This window comes from Pleurodeles waltl, chromosome 12 (assembly GCF_031143425.1).
Source record: "Pleurodeles waltl isolate 20211129_DDA chromosome 12, aPleWal1.hap1.20221129, whole genome shotgun sequence".
In the NCBI taxonomy this organism is placed as follows: domain Eukaryota; kingdom Metazoa; phylum Chordata; class Amphibia; order Caudata; family Salamandridae; genus Pleurodeles; species Pleurodeles waltl.
In genome coordinates this window covers 696,542,751-696,568,937 of record NC_090451.1, presented here as the reverse complement: position 1 = coordinate 696,568,937, position 26,187 = coordinate 696,542,751, and the positions used below count along the sequence as shown (strand labels likewise).

At 47.4% G+C, this 26,187-nt stretch overlaps 1 protein-coding gene across 3 annotated transcripts in view; it reads right to left on the bottom strand.

Annotated features, from left to right (window-relative positions):
* Positions 1-4,140: 4,140 nt before the first annotated feature.
* The window catches only part of TMEM102 (transmembrane protein 102), a 32,724-nt gene continuing 10,677 nt past the window's right edge, over positions 4,141-26,187 (bottom strand). For 2 of the 3 annotated variants that reach the window (XM_069215586.1, XM_069215587.1), the window contains 2 exons: positions 19,687-19,986; positions 4,141-7,202 (listed from right to left, as the gene is read on the bottom strand). In XM_069215586.1, the coding sequence (XP_069071687.1) occupies positions 5,950-7,202; positions 19,687-19,957 (1,524 nt within the window). In that variant the 5' untranslated portion in view covers positions 19,958-19,986 and the 3' untranslated portion in view covers positions 4,141-5,949. Of the gene's footprint in view, positions 7,203-19,686; positions 19,987-25,348; positions 26,092-26,187 lie in introns of those variants that run through there. The other variant, XM_069215585.1, reaches the window with a different exon arrangement.

Genomic DNA, 26,187 nt, shown 5'->3' with positions numbered 1-26,187 from the left:
TTCCTCCTCTGAAGGTCTTGTTTCTCATTGAACATTTTGTAAGGGACATGATATAAGGAAGTTGGACTGGATGTAGTAAGGACTACCTACAGGTAACTCCGCCATCGATCGCCTATGTAAAGTCCCAAACTGGAGTTTGGTGCAACAAGTCGCCTGTCTTTTGAATGACCTAGCCAATATACAGGAAGTTTGATGTCTGGATAACGCTGCTCTGATGTGAAGAGCATATACGCACACTGCAAGGAGAAGAAAGTGAGCAGAGAGGACACCATAGCACTTTAAAAAAGAGATACACCACTGCGGAGGGTCTCCACATTCCTGTGACCTTCTTCAGGATCACATAATCTGGACATGAAGCTCTCTTACCGGACATGAATGGAGAGATGTTCATACATTTTGATCAATGACAGCAGGGTGGGCAGGTCCACACCCAAAGCGGACATCGCCTGCCTGAAGCAGGTGCTTCCTTTGGTGAAGGAAAGACAAGTAACGTTACCCTGACCATACTTAGAAGAGATCAAACCTGGAATCGGAGTGATCCAACAAGGAAAGCACACATCAGGACCAAAGTCTAGGCAGTGTCACCTCAGTTCTGACAAACGCAATAGGAACTGCTGAACTTAAAGAAGCTGTGAAGTCTAGCAGCAAGCTCCATGCAACATAAACTACCTAAAGGCAGAGGGAAATCTCACAAGACTAGAACTCAATACACACAGAGCAGAAATCTAGCGTTCAGGAGCATCACTAGCAGATGAAATAACTAGAGTTCTGCTACAAAAGTGGATCTGCAGCCATGCTGAACAGTGGGTTGCAGGACACTATATCCAAGAAATTGCACAACCAAAATTACCAACAGCAGAGGTCTCAAACCTTTTCCATAATAGGAGTGTCTAAAATTGTAAAAAGTAAAAAAAAAATAAAAAAAAAAATAAAGAAATTCTCCCTAGCTACTGATATTATTAGTGTTGGAATAGTGCCCACATCAAACAAGATCACCTCATGCTAGTAAATGAGCAATGATCACACATGCAATCTGAAAAAGGCTTTATCAGTTTGGAATGCCTCTAACATGGCTAACACGTAACAGCTCTATGTGCAGTGCACCAAAATAGTAAGTCTCCCCAGTGCCACATAATTTCTCTCTCAAGTATCAGTTTGACATATAACGTGTATTTGTAAAGTGCATATTTACCCCATAGAGTATATTAGGGCTGAAATAAGATGTTTATTCTTAACCAACGGAATTCAACCATTATAGAAAAACCTCCGTTTATGAGTTCTTAAAATGCACACGTTTGCATCTTGTACACATGCTTTTGAATTTAGGAATACATATAATCGTACAACAACGCAAAAGCTTCTAACTTAGAGGGCTGGGCTGCACACAGGAGAGCTACTTGCAAGAAGTTGGAGACCTACCAGTAGCTCACGAGCCACTCGTTGGAGAAGCCTGACCAGCACTAATTGCCACGCAATGCCTTGGAGGCATAGGTGCTACTGCGCACTAAAGACAAACACTACCAGCACATGGGGTGCAGCAAAATGTGGATTCGAACACGAAGCGAGAACACTGGTTTCAACCACTTACTACCCACATTGCTCATCAGATCCCATGCATCTTCGTTTGGCATGCTTGTCAACTTAGGATGAGTCCTGAAAGGGGCAGAAGAACTGTGAAATCTGTAAACGTTTCTTCTGGGCCACCAAGTCTTTCCCTTACGCAGTCATCAGTCCAGCTCAAGATGGTGATGGAAGCTACATTGGTGAGAGTACGTACAAGAGGACTGCCTGAACATAAGTTTTGTACACAGATACAATGTCATCCTGGGGAAGAGACTTCCGGTACCCAGTAACAGAACTCAGTCTACCATCTCTGTGCCCATACTCAATGGCACAATGCAAGAAGTCACCCTAAGCAGCTCAACCCTACCTGCACAGGTGACTATGGAAGCCACCGCGACACAAAGAGGTTAGCAAAGGAAGTTCAGCTCTGCTGCGGTGAGTCTCACTTGAAATCAGTGGCAGAGAGACTTCTTTATTAGATGCCACAGACAACCTGCATCTTGTCCACTTGTGAGTGGAACACAGGGTAGGTCCCTGGGGTCAAAGACTGTATCAATCTCAGTAGACTATCCGGAGAAAGATCTTACCTGCTTCAGCCCAGTAGACCGAGAAGCAGAAAGACACCGTGAAGATGTGTCTGCATCTATGCCTCTTGCAACACCCTTGCTTCAATGATGGTGGCTGCTCACAGGACAAATGATGTGAGCCTCTGTGTCTAAGACACATGACACAAGTTCAACATCCCTGACTGGCACGACTCCCTAGGTGGACAATGTCCTGGCCGGCTTACCTGAAAGCCAAAGGTTTTTAGTACAGGACCTGATGGGACGGTACTATTAAAGTGCAAAGATTGCCAAAACACTGCCTTCTTCAGGGCACTGATACGAGCTCACGTGCATTCAGCTCACATTGAGCAGTATCTAAACTAGAGAGACTTTGGTGGAGGGTGAGAGGTCAGTGCTTAACCTGAACTTGCAGGAAGTGCCAGTAGCAGTTGCACCACTGACTTCAGACAATGCTTGTTGAGTGACCTATCCCACCTAAAGGAGTAAAGCTTTGAGCTGTCCCTCGACACATCAATCAATATTCATAAAGTGCTGCTAATCACCTGTGAGGGTATCCTGGCACTAAGAATTGTGTTGCATAAGTGGGTTCAGTCAAACAGCCAGGTGTTGAGCACCTTCTGGAATTCTAGCACCAAGGTGGAGGTCCATAGGTGAAGCTCTGCCCCGCAGAACCAGATGTGACGCAGACAAGAATCAATAGCGAAGGTTCTCTGAATCTGAACTCGCCAAAATCCCTTATCGATGCATGATCAGTAATTACTACAGTTAGTGTGTCCGCAGTTCTGGTGTTAGTCTAGCCTACATGTTGCACATCATGGGTGAGAAAAGCGAACCAGTTCGCATCAAGGTGGCTGCAATTTGCTTTGAAAGAGGCAGGCATGTACTTGGTAAGAATAGCAAGAAAAGTACCCAAGTGCTGAGTTTACTAAACACCGAGACAACACTGTACGATGAAAAAAGTTTGAAGTCCATGGCAGCTTGTAGGAAATGTAGACTTCTTTTCATGCAGAAGGGCCTGTGAAACTTGTGCGATACTAACCGAAACTCGTCCGCTGTTAGGTTCTAGACTCTGCAGACTACAAACCTGTGACGATGCGGTGCTCAGAGGGTCACTACGTTTCAGCATAAGTCACAGGAACTAGGAATTATCAAGTTGTGCTTGAGGGCTCAAGCAAGGGTTTCAGAGCCATGAGAGGCTGATGGTTCCCTGACTGGTCATGGACTACGCTAAGGAGAGAGAAGTCCATTCTTCTAGAGAAACTCTAAAAAGGTACTAGAATCACAGTCCAGAACCATAGAGATAAGTACCTCAGTGATAGGGAGACCTTTCTGTTTGTTAGACTGAAAAAACAAGCACTGGCAAAGCTTGGGTCTAGCTGCCTGGTGCCTCTGCTCTTTAGTCCACCTGCCTCTTGCACAGCTGACTGGATCCCCTATGCGTGGATCTTTCTGCCTTGTGTACTTTCTACCTGTCGCGTTTAAAGGGTGGAGTGATACACATTGCGTTACAAGCATTGTACAGCGCATTCTACCATTCTGCTGAGTTCGCCTTTTCCTTAAAACTCAGTGGCTCAGGTTGGACTTTGTTGTATCATCCACTAGCATTCCATCCTGTTATTTTGTTTTTGTTCCAGCCACACTACCTCGTGCAGAGCTTCAAGATTTATACATCAAATATCTGGGACTGCGACCAAAAAGTTACCAGCATTGAACGAAGATGCTGGGAGCTTCGAGTTCCCTTGACAAACATAGTAGACAGACTACAGGATTGCAAGGGAGTCCATGAAGTCTTTTTTTCTTGGCCTACCAAGCTCTCCCTCCTCAACAGAGACACTTAGGAAGCCTGAAAGGTCTCTCCCCCTTCGTGGCTTGTCCAGCAAAGAGACCAGTGACTGAATGGGTGGGCATCTGAAATGCAACTTTTCCGACTCAGGCTAGAAGTGTTTGCACTCACATGATCTGCTTTCATCCTGAAACACTTGCAATTTAAGAGAGAGACAGTACAGAAAAGGATTCTAAAAGTATCTTTAATAATATCAGAATATGCAAATACATTAACATACCAAAAATAGATCTCCCGTGTACAAAGTGTTCCCCCGGTATAAACATGTTTATTGCATAGACCCCGAGGGAGGGCTCGTAAGAGGGGGTGGGGGGTAGTGGGGTAAATCGAATCGGTTGCCCTCTCTGCCCAGATTTTCTTGTGATACAGTTGCAATCATTAAATGGACATTTCAACGTAACACTAAGCGTGAATATCGTGTATTCACGACAGGTGTGTCAAAGCACTACAGATAGGCGAACTAACCGTCCCAATTTTTTAGGGACTTCCATAGCAAGTTTTAGTGAAAGTAGCTGCAAAGTTTCCCAGATCCATGCGTGATGTTCTGCTACAGTCCAGATTTTTTCCTCAGAATTCTTGGACTTGTGTTCCTGTTTTTTAATGAAATAAACACGCCTGCAATTCCCAGATTTTTTTTTAAAAAACCTGGACAGGAGCAGCACATCACGCACTGACCTGGGAAACTTGGTAGAACCGAGGGCAGCACTAAACCCTGGTTTATTTAGTTTTACATTCTGAGGCTTGTAGTCTTGCATTTTTAGTGGGAAAAGAAACCCTCCAAGAATAAGAACACAAAATGACAAATGAGAAGGAACACCTGACCTTTGACACTGCGTCGTCAGAGAGCACTGCATTTGCAGCAACCCTTGTGCAGATGGCCTGTTGGCACAGCTGCTTGGCTCACCTCGCCTGCCAGGAATGCTAGCCAGGCTCCAGGGTGGGTATAGGCGCGCACAGCCCGGCGCCAGCTTGGGTATGCGTGGTAAGTCAACTCAGCAACAGGTGGACTGCAGTTCTACTTGTCAGCACTAGGTGGCGCCAGAGAACTTCAGACGATACCTCATTATTTTCAGTAGATCGTGTTATGGAAAAGTCAGCTTTATCGAGCTGTAGTGTTAAAAAATCAGCACTAGTTAACCGTAGTGACGTCAGATGTAAGTGTTAGGAGACCCTGTTGGTTACCCGGATCTATCTATTGATGCCAGTGGTTCAGGAAGGGCCGCATAGGTTGTTTATTCTTAGTTAAAGCCCAAAATAACAGCTAGGCGCTAGGAGAGGTGCTGGTTGGTCACAATGAACGAATCTAGTACTCGAGTTCACTAGGCGGTGATTGCTAGCAAAGTTACCTATAGCTGAGCTAGGCCTACAGGTGCCTACGTATGCCTCTAGTGTTCGCACTTGTGTGGAAATGTCGGATATGTGCAATAAAATCAGTCATACAAGACTAGTTACTCCACAGCATGTCAGCAGCACCTGGCAAAATATTAGGAACCATGTGAAGTCATAGACTAGTTTACATAGTAGAGATGTTAAGGGTGACACAGAAAGGCTCGAGTATATGATACTGGTATGTAATATTTAGTTGTCAATCCTATTTAACCAGCACCAGAGTCAGAAGGCCAGAGTTAAACGTAGTGGTAGTTATCCATTCTACGAACCTGTAGAGCTGTCAGGAGGAAACTTCAATCACTCACACTGAATCTTTTCAAGAAATCCTCAAGGAACTGGGCCCTGCACATAGGTTCAGCTCCTACGTAGCATTTAGAACCTGATTAAAGCTACGAAAATTGGAAAGTAAAACGGATTACATTTTTATTAAATAAAGCATTTGGTTCACACGAACCCATTAAAGTTTACATTTTAAATTTCTTTTGGCAATAAGATCACATTATAAATTTCCGTACATTCAACAAACGGTATTGCAACAAAGGAAGTAACCTTGCCTCCTTTTCTAAAGTTAACCAATCCACTGGCGGCTCAGAAGAACTTGTCGTTGATACGGAAGTGGGGCCTGGTGACGTCATCAGGGTTGAGGTACACTGAAATGGACTTCCCCTGGTTTTCCGTCACCAATTGCTTGATCTTTCTGGCCAGCCCGTTTTCCTCTGCCATGATGGGTGCTGCGCCTTCAGCGGCTAGGTCTGCCGGCAGGACACCGGCACCGTGCAGCTTGCTTGCAGCCTTGGCGTGCTCGATGGCGGTGCTGAGGTGCTCGGCTGGCTCGGCCCGCACGGAGGACAACTTGCGGGCCAGCAACATGGCGGTCTCGTCCGAGAGGTGCTCAAACATATTGCACTGTGGGAGGAAGAAGTTGGGGCAGCACTTGTTGAGCAGACAGTAGTTCAGGTCATCCACGAGGCCCAGCAGGAAGTGGGCCGTGTTCTGTGGTTCCAGCAGGTAGCTGGTGGGGAGGCGGTCACAGGCCCAGAGCATGATGGTCCTTAGATGGTAGGGGCTGATGGCCCGGGGCCTGGAGAGCAGTTTGACAATGATGGCCTTGCAGGCCTGAAAGGCTTGCAGCAATGAAGTTGGGATACACTTCTTCAGCTGCACCTCACTTCGCGAGAACGCCAGGCGCCACTCGTGTGTCGCAAGCCCACCACGTGAACAAGATGGTACTAAGTAAAAGCCACCAATCACCTCCTCCTCTGTGATCTTCCCATCCCAGAAGTGGTTCTCTGACAACCAGCCCTGGGCCACTGCTGGCCACCCCTTGAAGGACACTACGGGTACCAGGTCATAGAGAATGCGGCTAGAGCCAGCGGTGAGGATTACGGTGGTCAACTGGCCATTTTGCTCTGCTCGCACTGCCCTTGGCATTCCACGCTGGGGGTTCTGGCGGATGTCCTCGAGGACAGAGGCCACTGAGCGGAAGAACCAGTCAGCTACCTTGGTGGGCGAGAAGTAGAGGGCACCACTGCCCCGTGGGTCCATCTCCTCCTCGCAGCAGAGTTCCCTCCAACGCTCGATGACGGCAGCATCAAAGAGATGTAAGCTGAGCCAGGTATGGCAGGGCGAAGACTGTCGCATATCCAGGGTGACCGGTTGGTTGCGATCGTGCAACTTCAGAGCAGGCACCAGCAGGGTGAAGTCTAGGTCATATTCGGTACCTCGGGCATAGTCCCCTAGCTGGTCGGGATCCATGTCGAGCACACCCTCACGGATGCCGCCAGAAAGAAGCAGGTATTCGTTGGCAACTGGGAGTCTGTGGTCGAGCTTCTGCACCAGGCCTGAGGAGAGAAAGAGAAGAGCTGGAGTCATGATGATGGGAGGAGAGGAAGGAGTTAAGAAGAACAGAGAAAGTGACACAAGACAGGAGACTGAAAGACCAGGTCATAAAAGTCTGTAGCAAGAGGAACAGAATTAAATAGAATTTAGCAAAAGGACAAAGAAGGGAGAACGAGATAAGTGTGGAAAGAGGAATGGAAAGCCCATATAATTCAACAGATGATGAGCTTTGATTAGGGGAAGAAAGAGGAGAGGGGAAAAGGGACATGAGAAGAAGTATCTGAAAAAAAATTGAATAAATATCCACCAGTGTTCCCTACCTGCATGATCTGTAGGTCTCGCCTTCACACCGCTATAGTTGTCTGCTGTCAATAGACTATCACATTGAATACTTTAATGTATACCTGGAGTGGGCTTTGAGTCAGCCCACATCAAATCATTAGGTGGCACTGCACATATCTGGCCTCACAAACCACCCCAGAAGTGAAAAAGTAGAGCAACTTAAAAGCTCCACCCATGCACTTCTCTTGCTTGATTGTTTCCAAGCCCTCAGATGCAGCGTGAAAACACCTGTTGGTACCAGTGTGCAGCTTCCCAACTTGGGACCTTTAAAGATTTTAAAAAGAGGGGACTCCACAGGACGGGAAGGTGGGAGGGCAGTGAGGAATCTGGTTGGATAGAGCATCCACTTGAAAGAATGTTACCAAAGATAAATAACTTGTCCTTCTAGTGGATACTTCTAACGACAGATTCCTCAAATTAGAACAAATACCAAAGCCGTACCTTCTCAAGGTGGAGGACCTGTGCAGCGGACTCGGACCAAAAAGTCTTGCAGGATCAAACGGGCAAAATGTCCTTCTCGTCAGATCTAGTTGTCAAGGAAGTGGTGCTTCATGAACATGCGCACTTACGTCCACATCGCAGCCTCCTCATAGCAAGTTATGTGTGTGCCAATGCCGTGGTAGCAGCCCTACCCTGGAAGAACGGGCTCTCAGACTTTACAGAGGCCACTTCTTGAGCAGTGTGTAGCAGATCTTAATCCAAAGGACCACACACCTTGAGGTCCTCCCAAATGTCCTTGGTACAAACGTTATAGAAGCTTAAAGGCCTTCTGTGGTCCAGCCAATGGAGTTTGTCTCCTCTTTCGAGGGTTGCGGACCATAGTACACTGACCGGATGATGGATAGCCCAGTGTCGATGGGAGTCACAACTTGAGTCACGGAGACTGCAGGAGTCCTCAGTACCAGGTTTTCCAGAAACAAGGTTGTGTAGGAATGTTACACAGACATCAAGTGGAGTTTACTCACACAACGAGGTGAAGTGATTGCAAAGAGGAATACAGTCTTAAGTTAGAAGAAGAGACATGCATTGGTTTGAAGAACATCCACATGCGAAACGTCAAGTCCAAGTTCTGGTCCCACTTTGACACCACAAACAGTCTGGAAGGGAACGCGTATGAAGCCTTCAATAAGGTGCATCACAACAGGTGATTTAAACAAGGATGGTTGGGCTGGCAAACACAGAGACACACCATATGTGGGCCCGTGACCGACCTCGGTTTTCTGTGTCACCAGTGGCCCAAGCCGGATGCACATAAACAGGGTGTGTTTGGTTTGGGTTAAAGGTGACTCAGAAAACTGTGGAGACTTGTGGATAGTCACGTGATCTAGAAATCCTATGGAGGATTTCTTACAGGTACCCAACAGGAAACTGACCAACTTGTTTAAAAGTCGCCTTAACTCATCAACGCCAGATCTAGATCAACCCCTTGATCTTACCTATAGCACACAAACATCAACTCAAGGGATGGCGTAACAATAACTTGTTTACCAAAAGCCCCAGTAGTGACACAAAAACTAAATTATGAGTCAAAGATTGCCTGCAGCACAGCCATGCAGCATGGACAAAAGGTTAAAATACCAAACATCCCTCATTCATACTCACTCATGCTTCATGACACAGAAGTGCCATCCAAATTAATCAGCATGTCGCATTTTAAAAAGAACTTTGTGAAACGGCAGTGGTCGCCATGAACGTTAATTTTGGTTTCCCAAGCCTTCTTCCGGACGGAGACATGCTTCAACAGTGACACACTAGAGACACTTTTCAAATCACACTTGCCTTGTACATGACTCATGCAGACAACGAAGGCAACTCTAAACCGACAAACTACCTTTTATCCATGTACACCAGAAACATCTCATGGTAGAAATTTCTATCAAATCTCGCTTTCTAGTGGTTACTTCTGGGGCCAAAGGGTGTTCAACCAACAGGCTTCACATTATTCCGATCTCCTCTTTAGCCATGCACGTCTCAACAACTAGCACTGGAACGCAAAAAAAATTGGAATACTTGCTGGATTAAGCATTTTTAAATAGGAGTTCAGAATTAGAGATGCCGCTGATTAAAGCTTTGCAATGGGAGCAGATTTGTGCAACAGGCCGCATTTGACAAAAATGTTCAACTCAAAATGTTTCTTGTAAATACGTACTTTATGTTTGTGGATATAATCAAGGCCACTTGAATTAGGCGACAGGGAAGGGTCAAATTATGCGGCAGGGATGAGTAAATTATGCAGCATATAAAAGCAAATTATGCAGTGCAATGCACATTTTGCAAATTATTTTGACATTTATACACTTGTTAGCACTGTCTGGGCGGAGGTGACAAGCCGAGCTTTGCAAAGTGCCTTCCACTGCGTGATAACACGAATCACTGTGTTTTTAGTAACTTTGGAACCATTTCAGCTACAATTTTATTTTGTTAAAATCTGCAGATTTTGCAGCAGATGATGGAGTATGTGGCAAATGCAGCAAATCCATAATTTTGTGAAAAACGCTGAGGCTTTACAATCACAATTTCAATGTCCCTGGATATAAATTGCCTATATTTCAGGAGACAGCACAGACACAGCCTAGCCCATTTCAGAAATCAGGTTCTGTATCCCGAGGACAGCTTGCCTTTAAAGATGTATGAAGCCAAAACCTTTCTGACCCTTAACACTGATCTCACAGCTACTTCTCATTTATTTCTGTTTTTTATACAATATTACATGTACGTTCTGCAAATAAAGTCGATTTGGGGGTGCAGATGTTCCTTTCACACAAATAGTCAATGAGGATTTGAATAAGAAAACTGGTTTCAGTATTTTCTAGCCCTCTTCTCCATTAAACAAATATTAAATCATGTTTAATTTTTGACTTGTATAGTTGTTGTCACCAGTATGAGGCTGATTGATAAATTGTTAACGTGTTGCTGGTGTGATCACTCAAGTTACTCAGGTTAGCGTGCCACAGGAAACACTACCAACATATTCTTCCATCCTTGAAGAAACAGGCATTAGTTGTCAGAGTTGCAGTTCACTCCTGCCTGGGCTCTATCTAATCAGGCCTATTAGAAAATATGCTACACGTGCAACAAAGTGGCCTAGATGCAGCTGTTTGCACTATCTGTAGTCTATAAAGGTGGGGTTACACCTCAGAGTCCCATGGTTCCCTTCATTGACCCAGAGCTCAGGCCTGTATTAAGTTTAAAGCTCTTTGCTGAACTACCAGGATCAGCTCTGTAGTCATTTTTAGGTTGAGCATCCGACATCCTGTTATCTATGTGGGCTTTTAACACGCCCACCTCACGCCTGTCACTTTCATTCGTTCGTGGGCTTGCCTTTCAAAAATCCTTTATCATCATTGGTGAATGCTTTACCTTTGTCCTTCCTTGGGGTCTTTTGAGGTTCCTTTGCGCTCACGTTTATTTCGGCCGTGGTGCTTTGAGTTTGCTCATTTATGTAAACTGTTTTACTTTTCATTTTTCCTTTTGTGTGTCTAATCCGCGCTCAAGCGACAGCAGCTGTGGTGCTTTGAATCGGCTCGCTTATGTCAACTGTTTTACTTTTCATTTTGAATGTATGTAGCAAGAAAAGTCCAGTTAGGAATTTACAACGCTAATAGCTCTCACTCGAGCAAACGCGAGACCCATTGCATTGCAAATGCTTGTTACTGTTAGGCTGCATGTGGGTCTATTTCTTAAACATGGGCATTTTGCACCTGTTAGTATGATTGCACATTGTCAGTATTGGAAATAAATGGTAAATAAAGAACTAAAATATTCCTAAGCATGTGTTCAAGTGTTTACATCATCTGGCCCTCACCCTCTTTGCACAAATGTACACACCATCTTAAAACTGGGAGTCGGGAAGGAAAGAGCAGATTAAGGTTCCAGTCTCTAATACAACCTGGTCACAAGTGTAGGTTTCACCTGTCTGTTGCAGGCAGCATTGTATATAACACTGTGTGTGTCTTTGGTCAGCCCCTTTCTCATAATTGGATGACTTTCTTTGTCTATTTGAGTCCCAGCAAATCACTGGATGACTTTTCTCCCCCTTCTTGTGTTTGTCCCGCCCCTTGACTATTTCTTCTTTACCCTTGCTTTTGATTGAATAGGATGCGTCCTTCCACTGCTGAAATCATGAAACTTTTTTTTTTTTTTTAACAACTTTGTTAGTTTGCAATCCCTGGGAGTGTATTTCTTGCTCCTTCCTCCGCTGAGTGCCCACTTCCCATCTTTCCCTGGTCCACGAACCTCCCCCATCGCATCTCTCTTTTCACACTGTACTTTCCAGTACTACTTTGCAGTGCAACAAGCACGGGTGGCAGGCTTGGGGATGCCCTGGATGATGTGCTGAGCCTCATTGTAACCCCCCCCCTCTCCGGTGTTCTCTTTTTCTTGCCACTCCTTTCTCGCTTCCTGGTGGCCGCCACTAATGGATTTTGACAGTGCCAGGTGCTTTTACATTGTGCTGGCAAAGCCAACAGCAGTGACTTGCCATCACAAAACTATAGAAAATATTGACTTCTGTGTTTTCACCATGGCCACCACATCAAGTCATCAATTGCTTCACGCACCGTGGTGGCCATCTTTTAAGTATGAAAACATTGTTTCCTGTATTTTCAAGGTCACCATCGGGCTCGGTCGTCAAGTTGCATCCTGCAATTTCAATCAAATCAATCAATCAGTGATTTCTAAAGCGCAGCTAATCACCCGTAGGGTCTCAAGGCACTGAGGCAATTTATTTCTGTACTTTAAAAAGGTGAAGATTGCGTTGCCTTATTATGCTGGATCGTTATGTTGCGTAACACAATGTGGCAGCCATCTTGAGAGTACAGAAAAAGTTTTATATAGTTTTAAGGTGGACGGTCACCCCTACTGGTTTTTCCAATACTGGCATATTTTAAAGGCATCCGGCATTGTCAAAGCCAATACTGGTGACCACAAAGCACATCTTTTTTTTTCCAATACTTAACTGTGCAGGAACCCCCTGTAGGAAGTTGCCTCTGTATGTACTATTTCAAGTAAGAAATAGCATGCACAGAGTCCAAGGGTTCCCCTTAGAGGTAAGATAGTGGCAAAAAGAGATAATTCTAATGCTCTATTTTGTGGTAGTGTGGTCGAGCAGTAGGCTTATCAGAGGGTAGTGTTAAGCATTTGTTGTACACACACAGGCAATAAATGGGGAGCACACACTCAAAGACAATTTCAGGCCAATAGGTTTTTATATAGAAAAATATATTTTCTTAGTTTATTTTAAGAACCACAAGAACTTTGAATTAGCAAAATAGCATATACAGTTTTCACACAAATGGCAATAAGCTATTTTAAAACTGGACACAGTGCAATTTTCAACAGTTCCTGGGGAGGTAAGTGTTTGTTAGTTTTGCAGGTAAGTAAACCAACTACAGGGTTCAAAGTTGGGTCCAAGGTAGCCCACTGTTGGGGGTTCAGAGCAACCCCAAAGTTACCACCCCAGCAGCTCAGGGCCGGTCAGGTGAAGAGGTCCAAGTGGTACCCAAAACGCATAGGCTTCAGTGGAGAAGGGGGTGCCCCGGTTCCAGTCTGCCAGCAGGTAAGTACCCGTGTCTTCAGAGGGCAGACCAGGGGGGTTTTGTAGGGCACTGGGGGGGGACACAAGTCAGCACAAAAAGTACACCCTCAGCGGCATGGGGGCGGCCGGGTGCAGTGTGCAAACAGGCGTCGGGTTCGCAATGTAGTTCAATGGGAGACCCAGGGGTCTCTTCAGCGATGCAGGCAGGCAAGGGGGGGGGCTCCTCAGGGTAGCCACCACCTGGGCAAGGGAGAGGGCCACCTGGGGGTCGCTCCTGCACTGGAGGTTGGATCCTTCAGGTCCTGGGGGCTGCGGGTGCAGAGTCCTTACCAGGCGTCGGGTTCTTAGAAGCAGGCAGTCGCGGTCAGGGGGAGCCTCTGGATTCCCTCTGCAGGCGTCGCTGTGGGGGCTCAGGGAGGTCAACTCTGGCTACTCACGGGCTCGCAGTCGCCGGGGAGTCCTCCCTGTAGCGTTGGTTCTCCACAAGTCGAGCCGGGGGCGTCGGGTGCAGAGTGTAAAGTCTCACGCTTCCGGCGGGAAATGTGGGTTCTTTCAAAGTTGCTTCTCTGTTGCAAAGATGCTTCTTCCTTGGAGCAGAGCCGCTGTCCTCGGGAGTTCTTGGTCCTTTTAGATGCAGGGTAGTCCTCTGAGGCTTCAGAGGTCGCTGGACCCTGTGGAACGCGTCGCTGGAGCAGTTCTTTTGAAGTGGGGAGACAGGCCGGTAGAGCTGGGGCCAAAGCAGTTGGTGTCTCCGTCTTCTCTGCAGGTTTTTCAGCTCAGCAGTCCTTCTTCGTCTTAGGTTGCAGGAATCTAGTTTCCTAGGTTCTGGGGGGCCCCTAAATACTGAATTTAGGGGTGTGTTTAGGTCTGGGAGGGCAGTAGCCAATGGCTACTGTCCTTGAGGGTGGCTACACCCTCCTTGTGCCTCCTCCCTGAGGGGAGGGGGGCACATCCCTATTCCTATTGGGGGAATCCACCAAAACCAAGATGGAGGATTTCTAAAAGTCAGAGTCACCTCAGCTCAGGACACCTTAGGGGCTGTCCTGACTGGCCAGTGACTCCTCCTTGTTTTTCTCATTATCTCCCCTGGACTTGCCGCCAAAAGTGGGGGCTGTGTCCAGGGGGCGGGCATCTCCACTAGCTGGAGTGCCCTGGGGCATTGTAACACAAAGCCTGAGCCTTTGAAGCTCACTGCTAGTTGTTACAGTTCCTGCAGGGGGAGGTGTGAAGCACCTCCACCCAGGGCAGGCTTTTGTTTCTGTCCTCAGAGAGCACAAAGGCCCTCACCACATGGGGTCAGAAACTCGTCTCTCAGTAGCAGGCTGGCACAGACCAGTCAGTCCTGCACTGAACAATTGGGTAAAATACAGGGGGCATCTCTAAGATGCCCTCTGTGTGCATTTTTTAATAAATCCAACACTGGCATCAGTGTAGGTTTATTATTCTGAGAAGTTTGATACCAAACTTTCCAGTATTCAGTGTAGCCATTATGGAGCTGTGGAGTTCGTTTTTGACAGACTCCCAGACCATATACTCTTATGGCTACCCTGCACTTACAATGTCTAACGTTTTGCTTAGACACTGTAGGGGCATAGTGCTCATGCACCTATGCCCTCACTTGTGGTATAGTGCACCCTGCCTTAGGGCTGTAAGGCCTGCTAGAGGGGTGGCTTACCTATGCCACAGGCAGTGTGAGGCTGGCATGGCACCCTGAGGGGAGTGCCATGTCGACTTAGTCATTTTCTCCCCACCAGCACACACAAGCTGGCAAGCAGTGTGTCTGTGCTGAGTGAGGGGTCCCTAGGGTGGCATAAGACATGCTGCAGCCCTTAGAGACCTTCCCTGGCATCAGGGCCCTTGGTACCAGGGGTACCAGTTACAAGGGACTTACCTGGGTGCCAGGGTTGTGCCAATTGTGGAGACAATGGTACATTTTAGGTGAAAGAACACTGGTGCTGGGGCCTGGTTAGCAGGGTCCCAGCACACTTCTCAGTCAAGTCAGTATCAGGCAAAAAGTGGGGGTAACTGCAACAGGGAGCCATTTCCTTACACCCCCACTATGGAATTCTCTACCCTTTCAAGACTTCTCTTTACCTTCATAAAAAAGCTGTATTTTAATCTGTTTGTTTAGGTGTTGGGTAGACCACCGCGACAAAGTGTCAGGCCCTCGTCAAGAGGTCACGGCAGCTTGCATCACTTATTACCGCTGCCAGAGACAATACCTAAACAACTACTACACATCACACTGCCACCGGTGTGACAGCTCGAGATTGTTCGAGGGCCTCAAAGCTATAAAAAATGGCTTTGGCAGCAGGCATTTGTTGTTTTTCTTGTAAACTGAATTAATAAACAACTATTGTTCTATGAGTCTCTAAATTAAAACAAACAGGTCACCGTGTAGCAACTGTCAAAAGTGCTGGTGTTGACACTTATTGGCCAGAGCTGAGCACCGGCTCAAATTAAGCATTGTCGCCAAGCGACCCTAACTATATAGTGGGAGCTAACACGCGGCCTCTCAGTCATATATTACAAACACCCTCCCTCCCCACAAATCAGGCTTTCCTGATTCGAAGGAACTTCTTCAGGAAGAAAACTATTTTCTGTACTGTCAAAGAGATGATGAATCTTTCATTAATCCTACATGAACATGTTTACCTATATTACAAACGCTACAGTACAAAGGCCGATATCTAAAATAAAAAATAAAAAAAAAAGGCACCACTGGAGAGGAGCTACTTATGTGTTATAAATAAACCCCGGGGAAATCCGTTAAAAACTCGGTACTTACATTTGTAAAGCGCTTATCCCCGGCAGCTTCTAGGCACAGGCCATGATGGCGCGCGTGCTTTACTTACAGAATAAACATCTACCTGTTCTGTGTCCTGCAGTGTTTTCTAAAGTTGTCAAGTCACCAACTGTGTTTGACGTTGTTTGCAAACGTCGCCGAGGCACAGAAGGTGGCAGGCGGGGTCGCCAGGCCCTAAGGGATGGTCGCCAACTGGTCGCCAGGGTAGAACACCCCCTTAGGTTGCAGAAAACGAGGTTCGCTCTGAAGCTGTTGACTTGCAGCCGGCCAGAGGTCACCCTGCTCTGAGCATTCCTCAGCCACGTCTGCGGGTCGATAAGTGTCAGGAGCCCACAGTGTAATTTTAATATAAATTTGGATGTTGTCAGCACGCGCCTGAATCCTGACCTTGAAAGAGCAGAATGGATGTAACTGAGGGACCAAAGACAGAAAACAGATCCAAGGGGGGGCAGCCCCGGGGCGCCCACCTCCCACCAGGAAGGAGGGACCCACCTGAGGATCAGAACGAGTTAGACTAGTCCTTTGCTACTGCCCAGGCCTACTGCCCGTCTCCTACCTCGTTCAACATCCGCATTGCCAGTGCAGAGGGACCTTCCTGAACCGGGGTCCAGGGGGACTGAAAGTACCTGTTACTGAGGGCAGGCATTAGTGCGGGTGGCGTCCGGTGAGACAGTCTTTTTGTTGCAACTCCCCCTCCCCCCCCCCCACCTTCACAAAAGAGCACCTCACAACAGCCTCTCTCTGACAAATATTTTTTTATAGCGCTACTCATAGTTCACTCACACTCAGTTCTGTGATCTGCATGGTACACGTTCTTTGCAGCATGCACATTAACCCTCTACGCTACTTTATGAGTCAAAACTGACACTGGACAAAACTCTGATCTCTCCCCAACATGAATATTAATCACCAGTTATGCTGGCATTTTTATTGTTGCCGGAAACTGCTGGACGCACAAGGAAGTTTGCTTGCCTTTAAACCAAGTTATTTTTAAACACAGTGCCCCCACCAGAGCGCCAGGTGCGACTGCACCGGTCACACCGCCCTAAAGCCAGTCCAGGTGGTACTCCTGGGGATTCCTTCCACGGTACCGTGTGCAGGGGAGACATTCTGCCAGAAGTTCGCCCACAAGGCCGTGCGAAAATCAGGGAGTACCACCCCTGGACTGTTTGTGAGAGGTGGCCGCTGGTGGGTGGGGGCTCACATACTGCCCCCCCCCCCACAATCCGGCCCCCATTGTCCCCCCTTCCATTTTGGATTTGGCAGCGGGGACTGGCAACTGCTCCAAATGGGACCAGACATCTGTGGGACAGAGATCAGGACCCCATGTTTGGCATTTTCTGGCACTGTCCCTTCATTTCATGGTTTGGGGGTGAGCCTTCACACCAGGGGAACAAACAGGACTCTGTGCTGCTTATGGAACCACCCATGGGTGGAGAAAACACTGGTGGAATTAGATTGAACCAGTGATGCAGAGACCGCCCACAGCTGTGCCCTCTTCGTGACTTGGTGCCGTGAGGAGCTATGCCTGTGCTCACTGGAAAAAAACACCACCTCCCACTTCTAGCATCCCAGGGCCGCTGCAAGACACGGTCTTGGTTTGAAGTCAACAACAAGCATTGGCAAAGCCAATAAGGCTCACATAGGTGAAAGCTGTATTCTTTGTTAGTTTATTCTGGTAGGACGGGAGGTGGGGGGCAAGCAACAAAGAGAGATGAGGCGGAGGGGGAGCAAGCAACAGCGTGAAAGGGAATTAGTACTTCGGTCATGCTCCAGGGTAGGGACAAATACATGAAAAGGAAATGGAGTCGACACATGCAGATCGAAGAGAAGCACAGAATGTATGATGACAATGGAGTCAACCAGTGGGAAGCAATGGGCGGACTCAAAGCCCCCTAAGTAAAGAACATGTCTTTACTGTCCCAAGGGAGATCTAAAGGATAGTGTGTTGTGGAGTGGGGGGTGGAAGGCAGTAAGGGAGGGGGAAAACTTGAGGGATAAAGGAAGGTGAGCGTGACCTTGGGACTCAGGGGTGGGCAGAGATAAAGAGAGAAAGAAGGGTGACTTGAGAGCTCAGGGAGGAGACAAAGCAAAGAAAAAAATATTTGTAAGTTTCACAAAGCTGCAAACTTTTCCACAGACTTGAGAAGGTTGTAACAGCATTTTTACAAACGGTGAACTATCCATTTACTGGTGCGGAGCAGATGCAGACACGGAAGCAGCAGTGAAAGAGGATCAGTGCATTTAGGACAAGGCGGCCGTCACATGAACCCCTGCCGAGGGAGGAGATACAGAACATGAAATTCAGTGCCACGTTAAGGGCCGAACGTACTTGTGGGAGCCTTGTCAGCAGCCTGCTTATAACATGGCGCTCCCGCCATAGGGACCGAAAAAAAATAAAAAAATGGTCTGAGAGGGCCACAGATGACCGCATCATAGCACTTTTTTTTTTTTTTAAAGCCCGCTTGCTGTTCCCATCCACCGTTCTGTTGATGTCGCTCGTTCCCGCCCCATAACAAAAAAAAACTATGACACAGGTGGGGGTGTCGCAGACAACGGGAGGGAAGAAGCGACATAGACAAGGGCGGAGATGGCTGGATAAGACGCAACACAGTCAACGGGTGGGGCTGGGAGAGGAAGAAACATCAGCAGCGGGAGGGGAAGTAGCAACGGGATGGTGGAAAAAGCCGATGCAGCGGGCGAGAAACAGCTAGAAGCTGTTTGCATGCAAGACTTAAAAAATAAGATATCCACCCAGGAGTGCATTACTGGTCATGTTACAGATGTCTAGTTTTCCGCTCTTCAAATTATCCATGCAAGTAGATTGAAATTAGAGGCCTAAACAGTCTGCTGTCATCCTAGATGGTCCATGTATATTCTTTTTAAGTGTATGAGGTCTAAAGTGTAACAGGACTATGGGCAGTCTTAGCATACAGCTGTGGAACTAGGGTGATGGAAATGGCTTGTTTCATGAGTATGGTTTCCTACACATTTCAGCTATATTCTCCGTAAAATAAGGTTCTGGTTAGGAAAAGATTCTGGCCCTCATTTATCAGCCGCACCCTCAGTGATCACGCCTCTGACAGAGGTACTTCAGTTACCCTTTCTAGGCTAAGCAGCCTCTGATCCCCCTGCCCACAATAAATTCCCCACTCTCTCCATCATTAGATTCTAAACAGATCTCCTATACATTGTATTTCTGCCCTGTAAGGGTGATGGGAAGGCAAGTTAAAGGGCTAGGGGGGTATGAATGAGAGGAAAGAAAAGCCAAGAAGAGGCTCACGCGTACAACCAGCCAGGAAGAGGCTCACGCGTACAACCAGCCAGGAAGAGGCTCACGCACACAACCAGCCAGGAAGAGGCTCACGCATACAACCAGCCAAGAAGAGGCTCACGCATACAACCAGCCAAGAAGAGGCTCACGCATACAACCAGCCAAGAAGAGGCTCACGCATATAACTAGCCAAGAAGAGGCTCACGCATATAACTAGCCAAGAAGAGGCTCACGCATATAACTAGCCAAGAAGAGGCTCACGCATATAACTAGCCAGGAAGAGGCTCACGCATATAACTAGCCAGGAAGAGGATCACGCATATAACTAGCCAGGAAGAGGATCACGCATATAACTAGCCAGGAAGAGGATCACGCATATAACTAGCCAGGAAGACGCATATAACCAGCCAGGAAGAGGCTCACACATATACCCAGCCAGGAAGAGGCCCATGCATATAACCGCATAATAAACCCAATCAGATACCAAGAATTGAGTAGGTACAGCTCAGCAGACTGAATGTGGCTTACCCAGCATGGAGAAGATAAAGTCCTTGGCACTGTGCACCTCCAGCGCCCGCTGATCATCATAGTCGCGCATCTCATGCTTGCCAAACTCTTGGACCAACTTGTTGAGGTCTTCGATGCGTGCAGCTGAGCGGAAATCTAGGTCTGTCAGGGGCCGAGCCGGTGCAGGCTTGGAATTTGCTGCTGTCCCAGAGGAAGCCATGCCAGAGGCCTGAGGTGGCACCTCACGTTCAGGCACTTCTGCAATGTGAGGCCCTCCCCAAAATGCCCGCATGGTGGCACGGAAATTTACTGGAAACGCTCCTGCAGGAGGGAAGAACAAGAGAGAAGGATCCGTGAACAACTAACAACTGTTTCAATTACAGAGAACCTGTCCTAGTGCAGGGTTCTAGGCTAACACTGTAACAAAAGCAGCAATGGCTCCTAAGCAAACGAACAAAAATATACAAAAGAAACAGAAATATAAAAACATATACACACACACACATATATGTGCGTATATATACACACACACATATGTACGTAAGTAAAGTACTAAGATTTTAACTTGCATTAAAATAACCTTAGAAGTTCACTGGAAAAAACCCACAACGGTTAAAGTGGAGAGTGTAGTTATACATAGGTCTTCTAATTATAAAAGAACCTACAAAATTAAAAAGTCCACCTCGCTTCTCACTTCTGGACACATTCTTTGCTTTGATTAATTCTCTGCGAACCACGGCGTGGGGTGGGGGTGAGGGTGGGGGGGGGGGATTTGGTTTACTAGAGGGCAGATCTTGGGGTGTGAGTACTGAAACAGAGCGTCAGAATGATAGTAGCAAGTCCAAGAGAGCGTTAATGTCTGCTGCGAAGTCACAACCACAAGAGAGATGTAGTCTTGCTTGAATGTCAAAAGTGAAGTCTTCGTTTGTGCTCTGTTGTTCAGGGAACTTTCACTGACCATGGTGTGTGGACATCTAAGTGGACAATGAAGACAATGGCATTGTAGTCTGACCACTGAAGGTCATTCAAGAGACTGCAAGGTGAAGACCAGACTGAAAATGATGTCTTTGGTGTGGATTGCCTCAGCGGTTTATTGATCAGATGTTACCTCTGTCAAAAAGCGCCTCTTTCATAGTCTTGGGTGAGTCTCTTGAGACGTTAAATTCACTCAGAAAGAGTTCATTGAAATGGTTGATTGATGTAGTGCTGATGAGGTCAGCAATGTCCATGACAGTTTTGCAGGGAGAGGAAGGCTTCTAGATCAGATGGACAGCAGCCATTGAAAGGCCAGTAAGGCGAGGAGCTCCCTTGAATTGATGAGTGGGATCCTCGAGATGAGACCGCCAGGGAGAAAAGTGGACGACCTCAAAAAATTTGTCTTCATGTGTGATCATTTGTTGTGTGCTTTAGTGTTTGAAGAGAAGAGTGCCTTGGATATGTGTAAGGGTGAGCCAAGTGTTGCCTGAAGGATTCAACTAGCTTTTGTGTGGTACTGGTTCCTGCGATGTTTGTGGAAGGATTTGCAGCAGGTTGGGTTTTTGGCTCTGAGAGGAAACAACCTAACATCATTGTTCGGAATTGGAGACCCGATGCTGGACTGAAATAGCCCACTCTCTAAAACTGACCTAAGGTATTGTGTGGTTGCAAGGTCAAATGTTGTGGAAAGGTTCAGCAAGATCAGGCAATTAACCCTGTTGATGTCAATAGCTATTCGGGGCGCGTCATGGACAGTGGAAATCGACAAAGTGGTACCCTTTTAACATGGGTGACTATTGTCCTTCTAATGCGAATGTCAAGGCATCACGAGCCTCTGAATGAACACTTCTGCTGCACCAACTCAGCCAACCTAGACCACGTGCCGACACAAGCCCGAGATGGACCTGCGAGAACCTGTGACAGTTCAGTGGCTCCTCCCTGATCCGAGCCGGAAAGGTGAAGCTCCTCCCCATCCAAAGACTGCAAATTTTTAATAAAGTTCCACAAACTGGGTGTGTTGAACTGGGCACTCTAGGCCTAGAAAAACCCAAGATGCACAGGGAAGACATCGAAATTGTACATAAATAAAGCCTTATCTTTTCTTAAATTAATACCACTGTCTGGACTTTTTTTTTATTGTACTTGTTGACTGATTAAAGCATCCTTCCCAATCTACCCTCCTGGAGTAAGTGTTAACTGCTACCCTTCGCTTACCCTTCAAAGTCAAAGCCTAAGAAAGACGTCCTTCGCAATTCAGTGAGCCCGCAGTAGCACCTCGTGCTGTGGCTCTCGGGACAGCAATACTTGCCACAAGGGTTGTCAAACTTCCTTCTAGCCCTGCAGAACTGCCTCACACAGAGGGACAGAAGAGATACCTCACGACTCACTTTCACCAGGGACAACAGGACCTGCTGTTGATAGTGAACCTATGTTTATTGGCATTTTAGTAATACATGGGTACATGTTATAGTATAATATCTCAATAAGATCAACCATTAGCGAGTAATAAATGGACATGGCATATGCTTAGTGTATAAGGTGAAGAAGCAATAATCACACAATTGCAGCATCATTCTCATGGGGGTGGAAAGGCATACAATTCCGCCCAAAAAAAATATATAGTGAGTGATACCCATTGGTTCCTGGAACATGGTCGCCATACCCTCCTAGGCCCCACATTCTGGTGTGGGCATCCATCTGACACATTGCCTTCTGGGACAGGTAGACCTGGTTCACATCAGTTAGTAATTAGGATAAATGACTAGATTTCAATGGCTTGAGATTCGGAAATGGGCTGGAATGTGGCATCTTTGATGATGTGGGAGTCAACTGGTAAACTTAATCTATGGCCATCAGGACATTGAAATGATACGGTTGTATATAGCGCCAACATGCTTAATAATGAATTAAACTGTCCAACTGTGGAGCAATGAGCCCAGAACTCCCAGCACACAGACCTCTGCAGCCCACACTGTGATCCAAGGAAAACAGCTGCATCGCCTTGTTAGCTCCAGGTCACTGGGGAGCACCAACTGGCCTTTCGGTTACCCTCCTAACACCTCCTGCAAGGTCTATCCCTGCTGCACTGAAGAGGAACCACTTGAACTAAAGTTCAAGATTACAAACAGTTTTACAGGAAGCAGAGTACTGAAAACATGGCGTCTCTGGTGTCATGGCGTCTCTGGTGTCATGGCGTCACCTGGTAACAATCCTTTCTGTTCTGCAATGCCAAAACCGAAGAGCAGAGAAACCGGTTCTACACACAGGGCGAGCACTTCATTCAGACCTGTTCTGGTACTTGTCGCTTGACTTTCGACACTGTAAAAGCAGAACAAATAACTAGCATTTGCAATGCAAAGGGTCTCATGTTTGCTCGAGTCGGAGCTATTAGTGTTGTAAATTCCTAACTTTACTTTTCTTTCCACATAAGCAAGTCAATTCAAAGCGCCATGGCCGCCTTGAGCATGAAGGAGAGACACAAAAGAAAAAAAGATAAGTTCACTCGCAGTCAAACGTATCGGCAAACGTGCAATTATCCATGTAACAGGGTCGATGGCCAAGGCGGTAACAAAACCACCCCAAGGAGGGACAAACGTAAAGCATTTACGAATTATGATAAAGGATTTTTGAAAGGCGAGCCCACGAACGAGTGATAGTGATGGTCGTGCAGTGGGCGTGGTTAAAAGCCCACAGATAGATGACAGCGCGTCAGAGCACTTGCAAGTTCGACCCTAAAAAGGGAAGAAATAGGACTAGGTGAGCTCCTCAGGCCTGAGCAGGGTCACCTTCAGAACTCTTCAAAGTATTCCAGGAAAAAAATGGACCTTCACTTTAAAATGCTTCAGGAAGGTGGGTCACTCACACTTTCAGGCTCCATCTGTCAGACGTCTATGACGCGCGTTCATGTGAAGGCTCCACCTCTTCCTGGTGTCCACCCCCACCGTATAAGGTCTTTTCTGTGCACCTCTATTTCTGATGGCCACTCTACAGAATGACAAGTGTAAAGGTGTGACCCCTACCCTAGTACGGAAGACGCCTTAGCAGTTCACCCCTCCTCTATGGAGTAGCAGGGCTTTGAGGTAGCATCCAAAGAAAGGCAGCAGGGAGAGAACAGGAATGATGGGAGACAGTCATGAACTAGAAAAGCAGAGATGAAAAATAAGCTGCACAAGTGAGATAAAGAGAGAGAAAGTGTAGGGGGTGAAAGAAAGACATGATTGAAATCAAGACTAGGCAGACGAGTTGGTCATGGGATACAGAAACAAGAAGTTAGGTAGAAGAAAAAAATAGATGGAATCGAGGCTAGGCACCCTTGGTATTCAAGGGATAAAGGGACAGGAAGTGTGGGGGTAGAAGAAAAGGCATGAGATGGAAGCGAGACAAGGCACCGTTGGTATTCATGAGATACAGTGACAAGAAGTGCAAGGACGTTGGGAGAAAGAGGCATGAGATGGAATCGAGACTAGGCAGACTTGGAATTCATGAGATAAATAGACGAGTTGAGTAGGTAGAGGAAGAAAGGCATGAGATGAAATTGAGACTAGGCAGCCTTGATAGTCAAGGGATAAAGGGACAGGAAGCGTGGGAGGTAGACGAAGAAGCATGAGCTGGAATCGAGACTAGGCACCCTAGGTAATCAATGGATAAAGGGACAGGAAGTATGGGGGGTAGGAGAAAAACCATGAGATGGAATCGAGACTAGGAATTCATGATATAAATAGACAAGAAGTGTAGGGGGGGGGGGGGTCGAAGAGAGAGGCATGGGATGAATCAATAGTAGGCAAGTCTTGGTATTCATGAGATAAAGAGGCAGGCTGTGTAAGTACAGGAAGAAAGAGGTATGGGATGGAATCGAGACTAGGCAGCCTTGGCATTCATGAGAAATACATGGACTGTGTAGGTACAGGAAGAAAGAGGCATGAGATGAAATCGAGACTAGGCAGCCTTGGTATTCATGTGATAAAGAGGCGGGCTGTGGAGGTAGAGGAAGAGGCATGGGATGGAATCGAGACTAGGCAGCCTCGGTATTCATGAGATAAAGAGGCCGGCTATGTAGGTACAGGAAGAAAGAGGCATGAGATGAAATCGAGACTAGGCAGCCTTGGTATTGATGAGATAAAGAGGCCAGCTGTGGAGGTACAGGGAGAAAGAGGCATGGGATGGAATGGAGACAGGCAGCCTTGGCAGTCACAGCACAGGGACGAGAACTGCAGGAGGTAGAAGAGAGAGGCATGGGGGGGGGGGGGGGAGCATGTAGACACGAGGCAGTGCCGGGGATGGACTCGTAAGAAAACTTTAGACATCTGCACTCACTGCTTCTCTGACAACCCCCCGGCACAGAGGAAACGTTGACAAATGTGTGTCCACTGTGCAGCGGGTATGTTCACCCGCTGGCAAGTATTTTGCCAACATACCTGACATTTTTAGACAAGGGACAGAAAAATGTTTGGAAAATAAGTAACAGTCAGTGTTTTCCCTTCCGAAATACAAACTGAAAACACAGGAAGGAATCGCTCCAAAGATACTTTAAACCGATTTAACTATCCATAAACATTCGTGAAAGGAACAGCAGTCACCTCGTAAAACAAGTGCAGAGGTTTCCACACTCAGTCCTGCTCATGACAATTCCTGTCTATTCCCCCCCCCCCCCATCACAAAAACTGAACAAATGTCGGTCGAGTAGCTCCTAGAGGTGGCAGAAACCTACCTGGGGCGCCCGCATGCTGTGGGGCAGCAGGTTCAGCGGTGAGGTCAGGGGAGACCTTCCGGGGGGCGATGCACCCCCACTCCACAGAGGGCCAGCTGCAGACCCCGTCCGGGGGCAGGAACCATCTAACCGCAGACTTTGGACCCCGGAAGAAACATGACCCAGCGTCCCGGGAGGCTGCAGTCCTGGAGAATCTCTCCGGCGAGTTTCAGGGTATTTTTAATTTTTAAAAACCGTGTTCTGATTTTTAGATATGAAGCCGGTGGGGATTAAAAAAAAAAAAGTTTCCAACAGCAGGAAATGGATCCTGGCGGCCCGGAAAGGCGCAGCCTGGCAGGTGTGTGCTTCCAGGGCTGGCCCAGGTCAGGGGGAGGGCTGGGGAGTCCCCTGGGGGTGAGGAGAGGAGGGCAGGGAGAGCCTCCAGAGGTGTGGAGGAGAGGGGTGGGCTACAGGGTCTCCTGTGGGCTAAGTGGAGGAGGCGCTAGACGGAGAAAGGCGTTCCATAGTGCTATGAAAGAGTCTTCTGTGGAGGAGGCGCTAGGCTGAGAGGGAGGCACAGTACAAGCAGGTGACTGTCTCTCCTGCCAGCAAACTCCTCCTCTGGTTTATTTGCGGACCTGAGGGCGGGAGGGGCAGTGCCTGCTGTCCTGCCCCTTTCCCTAAGCAGGGATTAGTCTCCTGCAGGTCCCCCGCCCTCTGCCCCCCAGGAGCGTGGGCTCAGATAGGGGGTGCACGGCCAGTTCTCAGTAGCACACACAGAGCCCTTTATTATCACAGGGTGCTGGTAGGCACGACCCGGGGCGTGGTTAACACAGAAGTGCATACAGGGCAGTGCCACA